Genomic DNA, 9,528 nt, shown 5'->3' with positions numbered 1-9,528 from the left:
TCACGCCAAATTACAAAAAAAAAAAAAATCAGCGTCAACATTAATCATCACTTTAATCCCAGTGCTTATTTTCTCACAAAAGCTTTACATAAAAAAACAAAAGCCAGGAGATTAACATAGTTTTTAAACATGTAGTTAATTATAAATCAAGTTAAATGCATGTATGAGAAACCTCCAGAGCACCCACACCTTTTAGAAAATAAAATAAAGAGGCAACATGTGTCTTGGAAAAGAAGGTATTGTGAACAACTCTACTCAAAAGGACAATGTGCTGCAAAGGAAGAAATAATGTCAGGATGATAAAAAATGGTGCTAAAACTGATTTTTGTCTTGCTATCGGGACACTATTTCCCAAATTGTTATGAATACCAGAGCCTTTAGTTAGGAAGGCGAGGACACTGCAGTATGCGACTCCTTTAGTCACAAATGCGACTGTGCTACAGGGGGTAGAGTCGTCGTCTACCAATCCCATAGTTGTTGGTTCGATTCCCAGTGCTTAAGCAAGACACTGAACCCCAACTTAGTTGCTCCTGGTGAGTGTTGGCCAGATGTATAGCAGCTCCCCCATCGATGTGAGCGTGTGTGTGATTGTGAGTGTGAATGACAAGCACTGTAAAGCGCCTTAAGTACCGATAGGTAGAAAAGTGCTTTAAAAGCACAGGCCATTTACAATTACCTCACACAGTTACAGTACAATGTTGATATAAGTACTAAGTGGGGAAATAGTTCTTGTGCAGCTTATGATGTAAACACCCAGTAAATATGCATGCCCTTAAAACCACAAGCAGGTTTGTTGACTATTGTATTGCAAGGACGCATATGATCAACCTGAGACTCAGAAATACTAAAAAACTCCAACACTGACTAAACAGACTTCCTTTCAAACCACCAACAGGCAGATAGGTGTGAGGTCACTACAGCATTTCTCTATTCAAGCCAACACACGGTATAACAAAGCTGGTAAGTGTTCACAGACAATAGTCAGTGCCAGTGTTCACTGACTTTTTTAAGTAACCAATGTAGCTGTAAGTAGTGCATAAGTGTATAATTCAGTTTTTCTAAAAATAAAAAGTCCCTCATGGATCACTTCCTACAGTACAAGCGACCAGATAATTACAAGTTATTAGGCTGCATTGAGGACCTGGGGACAACATGCTGGTAAATTCTTATTGGTTGCCTCCTTTTCTTATTCAAGACACACATGGCTGCCCAACAACCAGGAAAAGAAAAATAACCACAGTAGGATTTTCAAGAGTACAATAGGATTCCCTGTTACCAAATATATTTACAGTTACATTAAATTTAAACACAACGGTTTTTTTTTTTGTGAATGGATCACACCCACAACTTGCTTATATGTTTGTGGTAAAAACAGTTGAGGTGAGGGCAGCTTTCAGTATGTTTTTGTTTTGGACAGGTAATACTTAAGAGCAGAGAGCAAGGTCAGAGATCGAGTGAAGTAGATTGGTTTTAAATAGTTGTAGTTAATGGTTCTTCAGCTGATTAGACAACCAATCCAGTCCTTCATAGAGACCATCTCCAGTGGTTGCACAGGTTGCCTGGATGTACCAGTGTCTGTTGCGTAGGGAGTGAAGATTCATTTTGTCTGTGAGTTCTGCTGCGTTCATAGCATTTGGAAGGTCCTACAAAGCAAACGGTGGGAAAACATTACAAGTCCAGCCAGGGAAAAACTACACAACTAACAAAAACTCAAACTGGGTCTAATTAGACCACTGGTTTTATGAATGACTTTCATAAGCATGACTTACTTGTTTGTTAGCAAATACTAATAGCACGGCGTCACGGAGTTCGTCCTCTGCTAACATTCTCAGGAGCTCTTCTCGAGCCTCTGTACATCTCTCTCTGTCATTGCTGTCCACAACAAAGATGAGACCTAGAAGAAGAGGAAATGCAAAACAAATGATGTGTATCCTTTCAATTAAGTGAATAATTAAAATACATATGTTATAAAGTGACAGACATTAAGTAAAGTGCACCTACCCTGTGTGTTTTGGAAATAGTGACGCCACAGTGGTCGAATCTTGTCTTGACCACCAACATCCCATACTGTAAAGCTGATGTTCTTGTACTCTACTGTCTCTACGTTGAAACCTAGGCAAAAGAAAAGAATATTGACATCAGAAGAAACTTAAAGTTTTCATTTAAGGTCAATAATATCTGACATACCAATTGTAGGAATGGTGGTCACAATCTCTCCAAGTTTCAGCTTGTACAATATAGTTGTCTTTCCAGCAGCATCAAGACCCACCATGAGGATCCTCATCTCTTTCTTCCCAAACATTTTAAAGAGGCCTGCAAACATATTCCCCATGGTGGCTGGTGATGGGAACCTACTATGGCGAAAACAAAAGACAAAAAAAAATGACCTGCAAAGAAACAGATCAATTGTTAGAAATCTTGGAGATCATCATGGTGGTTTCATTACACAGCTACATTAAGAAAAACAAACACCTGTTTACTCCTGTGTTATGTCTCACTCGCTTTCTAGGTGAACTATGCAACAGTTCCTCTGTCTTACCTATCTTCATGGTCAGTGTGAGAGGTGTCCATCATGCTCAAATATCTGCATGTCTGTCCCTCCAGACAGTAAATAGAGCACCATAGATTATGTAAAGGATTCGCAATACAATATCAATAGAAAATCCACAATTTCTAGAACACAAGGCAAAATACTTGTATACGTTAACATACTTGGCCAATTAAGTTGATTTTGATTCTGATTAACATTAACCCTAGCACAGCTATACTTCTGTGGTATTTTTATATGAAATAATGTACTTAAGATAAGGTTCAGGCAGTTTTTTCAGGCGAGAGAGGTTTAAAGACTGTCTGTGTCTTTGTCAGCGTACACAAGTTCTGTTTTACCCAGAAAAAGCATTGATCAGCGCTAAACCAGCAAAACATGAATCTACTCCATGGATATTTTTTATACTTTGTTTACAACACAGATAATTTGCCACTTTCACACAGTACAAAGTTGACTGGTAGCTACAGCTCAAGTCTGGAAATGTTGCTTAAATGACACAACAGTCCTTCAGAAAGCCAATTTATGTTGCATTAAAACGACAAAAGAGAGTAAACTCTTAATCTGTAGCTCAGACCAAGTTATTATTGCTTTATGAAGTTATGGTGAAGTTTATAAACAAGGGAAGGATAGAATCAAACAGACAATAAAATGTCCCGGTCTGTGGATCATGTGAAATCATCTCAGTCAATGTTTGGCAAACACTAATGACAGTCGTATTATTTTTTTCATTTGCCCAACTGGGCAACTGCATGATGCATTCCACTTGCTGAATTATAGTTTACTAGCCCCAGGCACGCGTTAAAGTGAAGCTCTGCCTTCAAAGGATGGACTTTTACCTCCCCCAGCTGTTTGTTATTTTGTCTAGTTGAAGTTAAAATGGTTCTGACACTAAACAAACACTTGAAAAACCTACTATTAGCCTGTTAATGTACAATTTAGTATTTTACAAAAGGCTTTATGTTCATTTTGCAAATGTTGCCAACCTTTTCTGAAGGTGTGCCTCTGTCTGGCTACATCCATAAAAAAGATCTAGATCTGCTCATGCTTACATTTACTAAACATTTCGCCCTTTCAGACACCAAACATCCGTAGGCCTTTACAATTTTTTGATTTGATAGTAATTGAGGAGTGAGTAACGTTAATTATAACATGTGAAAGTTAACGCTAGATCATAAATGAGACTAACAATGACTAGCTGTTATCGTAAGTTACCAATATCAGCTATGTTGATCTTTGCAAGACAGACCTAAATTAGACAAAAAGAACCAAAAAGTGAGCATCTGAAACCCGAAAGCGGATGACTGGAGTATTTTTTGCACGGTTCAATACTAAAGCTGTCCAACTAATATTTCGTAAGCAAACAACAAAATTAGCATTGGCTTGCTAACATAGCTAGGTCAGATTTTTTTTCCACCTTTTTTAGCGACGATTGCGTGCTTTACGTTTACATAGTAAATCTATTAACGACATGTGCCAACGTGTCCTAAAATAAACGGAACGCAAAGAAACGTCTGGCAGATTGAGTCATTCAGATTCACACAACTTTAACTTGGCTAATCGGTAAAGTTAGCTCCAAGCACCAGGGACATTGTTTTCTCTTAGTGTCCTGACTGTCGTAACCGCGGTTTACAAAAAACAAGTTCTCTTGCAATCGTGTGGTTATTGTAAGACTAATATAAATGGAAAACAGCACTAAACTAACTTAATTAAAGTCTGTCCTTTGGACTTACACAGTCTGTGTTTGCTTTCCTTCTCAAGGCGTTTTCTTCCTCAGGAAAATTGAGAAAATTTGACACGTCAGAGTTTCCGTTCAAGTAGAACTTCCGGGATCATCAAGCCGGAACACGTCGCCGCCTGTGGCCGAGATGAGAATTGCAGACGCAGCCATCGTCTCAATTGTAAAATATCAGTTTATTGGTTCTAACCATCCTATTTATCATTGGTAAAACGTGTTTAAAACGGCCACAGTTATTTCTACACACATGATGGTGTTTTTGCTGATTATTACTATATTAACAAATGTAGCCCATATGATCAGTATCTGCATAAAACAGTCTATTAAGTCTATTTGTGGCTTACAACAATGGACAACCATCTGTACAAGCCCATGTTGAACATTTGGCCTTTTATCTCTTTGTGAAACTACTAGTAAAGTGCCTTTTTCTGATGGTGCTTTCGCAGATTGAAAGTCTTTACTTTATTATTGAGGAAATTCTGTTGCCAATTAGACACACAGACGAACAATGGCTGCAAATGGATTTACGTGAACAAGCCTCTGAGAGTAGATCACATCCATCTCATTTTACCTAAACATTTGTTTAAATCAGTGAAAAGGATTCAACTCAAGAAGGCCTGACCATTTTCAGTGCCATAAATTTGCTTGAAACTGTAAAAATATTTATGTGCGTGAATTCATAGATTATTTTCCATCTCGCATCAAAATACTAAAAATGCCAACTTACCTTTACCCTTACTTGTTTTTGTTTTTGTGACTTATATGATGTCTTCCAATTGTGTAGAAAAGTAGAAATATGATTTATATGTATTGTATTATTAATATATTTATTAGCATTAATATAGCACCAATTCACAACAAAGTCATCTCAAGGCACTTTACAGAATAAAGTCAAGACTATAAAGATGTATAGAGAAAACCCACATTTAATGTTGCAGCTGGTTAAGGTGGAGCTTTTTATAATGACTTTATATACTGCTGAGTAAACTTCCCTTCAAGGATCAAAAAGTCTTATCTTAATCTCTAGTAATACCTACAGTAATGATTGATTATATTTTGTATTATTAATTTAAACCTGTAAAGTAACTCGTAAATACAGCTGTGAGATAAATGCAATGGAATGAAATCTACAATTTGTACAGTGGTATTATAATTTCAAAGGATCATAAAGTGGAAATCCAGTAAAGCACAAATACCTCAGAATTATATTGAGACAGTTGAATAAATGTACGTGTTTACTTTCCAACGCTGAAAATGAGCTTGAAGGTTCATTCTTGACCATGCATACAGAGGTTAACATATAAAGCAGTATTTCATATTTATATAACCTAATTAAAATAATGTTATAATTATTCACTTTGTGTTTTCTGACTGACCTTACAAGGAATTAATGGGAGAAGTGACAAATATACAAATGAGCTCTTGTCTCTTCTTATAATATGTTGTAATAGTTTATAATAAACCACTGATTAATTTTCTTTGATCCAAATTATGATATACATCATTACATCAATAAAGTGTAATACATCTTGTTAAAACTTATTTTGATCACGAGTCCAAAAAGCTATCCCATCTTCTTCTACATTTGCAGACTGTAACTTTACATCTCTCTGCATATGTTTTCCTCCTCTTTTGGACCAACAATTCCCATTAGGAAAACATCTAACCATGTTATTGTTGGGCCAGTTGAATTTTAACCAGGGTCAACTATGCCTGCTACCCCCAGCAGAGGGGGCAGCAGGAGGGAAGAAGGGTCCATAGTTGGTGATGGGCCACACAGTGAAGGCTTATAATACCGTCTCACTCCACAGCCATAATTTGTGGTTCTGCCCTGCCAAATGCCTGAGAGATCACTTCCAGCATATTTTCACAGCAATTGCTTTTTGGAAGTGTTTACTGAGCAGCAACTGATTAGGTTGTTGTGGATTCACATGTTTAACTCAGATTCAGCAGAATTACTAGTTAGAATTATATTTTAGTTTTCCTATCAATTTTAAATATATGAAGCAATGCAAATTTGAAAGCAGTGCTGGCGTTGCTGTGTTTTTATATTTACTGTAAGAAAGACCTTAGCATCTATAAAAGACACAATGAATTTCAAATGCAAACATCCAGCTTGTTCTCTATTTTTCAACAACAACGTTGTTCAGATACATTCAGAATCAAATGTTAAAACATTTTGCCAAAATGTAAACTGCAAAATACATTAGTTTTAGAAAACATTTTAATACATGACAAGCCCAGAAATAAAGGAACATTGTTGAGGTTTTCAGAAAGGGTCAGGTGTAAAGTGAAAACACAGAACACGACATGTGCTAACATTTTCAAAATCAATTCAGAATAGTATTTATACAAATCTGTAATAGTAACTATGAAGACAAAACTGCTTCTCTTTGTTCTACAAAAAATACATTTTTGGAAAACACAGAATACATAGTGTAGGTTGTAATAGGGTGTGTTCAAAACATCTAATCCTGTATTGCTCTTGCCTTTAAAGAATGAAGACCAGCATGATTGGTAGAGTTCTGTAAAAGGTCTCTTCAGTAATAACACATATAGAAAGTTATTTTTGTAAAATAACAGTGTTTTATTCTTATTATTTTTTCTAAAATAATGATTATCTAATGTCACGGCACGATGATTCTAGTTATAATTTTTAACCACGAGGTCATGAGAGCAAAATGTTATTCACCAGTCAGTACTTGTGAGTAAATTTCCTTTTGGTTTTGAGCAGTACCACTTGGACCAAAGTGAACCCACATACAGTAAATTTTAGCAGTAGAACAATGACTTGTGCACTGTTTTGTGATTCCTCATAGCCAAGTACTGCAACACAAACCACAAAATACTTTTTTTCAAAATACAGTCGGACAAGAGTTTAGTAATATGTTATAGTGCTCCCCAATACAACTGGGAAAAAACTAAAAAGTCAAACCCTGATTCACCTCTGCACACAGTCAGAGCACATGCACAGGTGTTGAGGTATGACAACAAAGATCAGGACAAATACATGTAACAAAGCCTTTGATTAAACCATAAATTAGACTTTATGACTGCTGTATCTTCTGTAGCCAAATGACATTGGCGTTGGCAGTGATTCTGTTGACAAGATGAAAAATCTCTCCCATCATAAGAGACCTCTCTATGTCATTTGAATTTTATCTAAAACCTAGTAAAATAGACTTTAGCGGTTAGACATTATCGTCATGTACATTCACAACGTACCATGTATTGCACTTGGGGGTACAGTAAATGTCCTTCAAGTTAGTCATAATCCATCTTTCATCTTTCCATGTGCCATAGTCAAACACAGCGGTAATATCCGTTTGATAAGCTTCCTCCTTCGTCCCTTTCGGCTTCATATCGCACTAGATACTGAAAGTTGTGATGTTTGGACAGAGGACTGAAAAAAGGACAGTAGGGGGTTTATATATCGCACATGGACCCCCTCATAGCACACACACACACAACACACACATTCTGATAGCCCCGCTTGTGCACAAACGTCTCCAACATTTCCGCAAACAGGCACGACGCACATTGACACGTGTGAATTCTCTATTTTCTTTTTAGTTTTATAAGTGTATTATTCATGTAAACAGTGTCCCGAAAGCACCTGTCCTTGCCTGAGGGTCATGGACCCAGAGGAGACAGCTTCTGGGCCCCTGGTGTTTCTCAAAGAACTAATCTGTCTCTGCAAGACTGAAATCTATGCTTTTGTGTTAATTTCTGGGCAATTTATTCAGCCTACATCATCCTTAGCGAGGCTTTATACAAGTTGCTGAGTCAGTCATGCCTAAATCAAAGTAAGTTTATGGCTGATGAGGCAGAGAGTGATGCTTGTCTGCAGTTTGTGAATGGAGGAGGGCTGCCAAGGAGCCAAACAGGCTTTGCAGTAGGAAGTGGGTAAGAAACTCCATAGGGGCCTTGCTCCCCTCTGAGAAAAGGCCTAGCACGGATAAAAACTGTCAGTGAGGGGCTTGGGAACTCTGATCTGATGTGTGTGTGTGTGTGTGTGTGTGTGTGCGTGTGTGTTTGTTTGTATGTAGGTGTGAGAGAGAGGCAAAGAGACAGCGTGTGTGTGTTCATAATAGTGTGTGTATGCATTAGAGTGAAGCGTTATCTGTACTTTCATGAATCTTCACAACAAACATATTTTAGATTTGGGGATTATACACATGTGATGTAGTTTTCAATAATCATAATAATCATGATACTAGATGCACTTTATGAAATGGCCCTTGGGCAACCTATAGACTGCTGTGTGAGTTGTACAAAGGAGCTGGTCTGGGCTCAGCAGTGCTGGAACTCAGATGGACAGCCATGGGATGCCTCCCTCTGCGTCCCATGTACTGGATTATAGTTTGGGCAGAATCCCAAAGGAGGTGTGAGGCAGGAAACAAACCGAACATTATTACAACGACCCATATCGTTGCCATGAGAGGATCCATGCTGGCTTTATCCATTGGCAACGAGTGCCACTGGGCACCCTACCCCACGCCTCTCACAGTAGGGGGCGCTACAGAGAGAGACAGGCTGGGGCAAAAGGATAAATGTGCACCAGTGTCGCCTGCCAATCACCTTTGTGTGCTGAGTGTCGGTGGCATGAAAAGGTCGTTAAGGGGATTTACATAACATTTTGCGCTCCGCCTGAGTACATACGGAAATGTTCGATTCCACATTGAGTGATTATGGCATGAAGATTGTGAGCATGTATTTTGACAACGCAGGTTTTGAGAACAAAGGTGGTTAGTTGACCTGGTTTGATAGCAATGAAGAGTTAAAAAAAATAAAAAATCACTTGTGCATACCAATTTCTTTCATCTTTGGTGACCCCCCCATGGTCTTGTATTTTCAAGATCCGCAATTTGGAGTATTGTGCTACCATAAATATGATTGAATTCAATAAACTGCTCTTCGTTTATTCCTCCAATCACAACTGGTTTTGTAGCCATTTTCACTCGGAGATGTCCTGTAAAATCCGTGACAGATGGTTGAAAAAAGCTCCTCGAGGACGCATTTCCTCAGAAAGGACATGGGGCCCTCCGGCCTGGGAGGGGGAGTGTATTAAGAATGGAAATTGCTGGCTAGCAGGATGTGGGTATACTGGCAAGGTGTACGGGTACACATGGAACACAATGTCCATGCCAGGGAATTGGATTTCCTGGTAAAGGATGACTTGGTTATCCGTGAGGTTACCATGGTCCATTTTGTCAAATTCTCAGCACCCTTCAAATGACCCACA

The 9,528-nt window shown here is 38.2% G+C and overlaps 1 protein-coding gene across 2 annotated transcripts; it reads right to left on the bottom strand.

Moving 5' to 3' along the window:
* Positions 1-34: 34 nt before the first annotated feature.
* Positions 35-4,387, bottom strand: arf1 (ADP-ribosylation factor 1). 2 transcript variants are annotated; one of them, XM_067474051.1, is made up of 5 exons: positions 4,279-4,387; positions 2,188-2,387; positions 2,002-2,112; positions 1,770-1,894; positions 35-1,643 (listed from the first exon to the last, which is right to left on the bottom strand). In XM_067474051.1, the coding sequence occupies exons 2-5, from the start codon at positions 2,330-2,332 to the stop codon at positions 1,485-1,487; spliced, it is 540 nt and encodes a 179-aa protein (XP_067330152.1). In that variant the 5' UTR covers positions 2,333-2,387; positions 4,279-4,387; the 3' UTR covers positions 35-1,484. The 2 variants fall into 2 exon arrangements, with proteins under 2 accessions (XP_067330152.1, XP_067330153.1); XM_067474052.1 differs by having other exon boundaries at positions 2,188-2,354; positions 4,279-4,352.
* Positions 4,388-9,528: the final 5,141 nt, after the last annotated feature.

Source organism: Channa argus, chromosome 14 (assembly GCF_033026475.1).
Source record: "Channa argus isolate prfri chromosome 14, Channa argus male v1.0, whole genome shotgun sequence".
Lineage (NCBI taxonomy): Eukaryota > Metazoa > Chordata > Actinopteri > Anabantiformes > Channidae > Channa > Channa argus.
Note: the sequence above shows the minus strand (reverse complement) of the source record. Positions and strands in the feature narration are given on the sequence as shown.

Bases quoted from the DNA above. Each gene is read 5' to 3' on its own strand.
- arf1 (XM_067474051.1), bottom strand. From the start codon at position 2,332: ATGGGGAATATGTTTGCAGGCCTCTTTAAAATGTTTGGGAAGAAAGAG. The intron at 2,113-2,187 runs GTATGTCAGATA...TCTTTTGCCTAG, and splicing joins GACCACCATTCCTACAATTG to GTTTCAACGTAGAGACAGTA. The intron at 1,644-1,769 runs GTAAGTCATGCT...TTTGCTTTGTAG, and splicing joins TAGTATTTGCTAACAAACAA to GACCTTCCAAATGCTATGAA.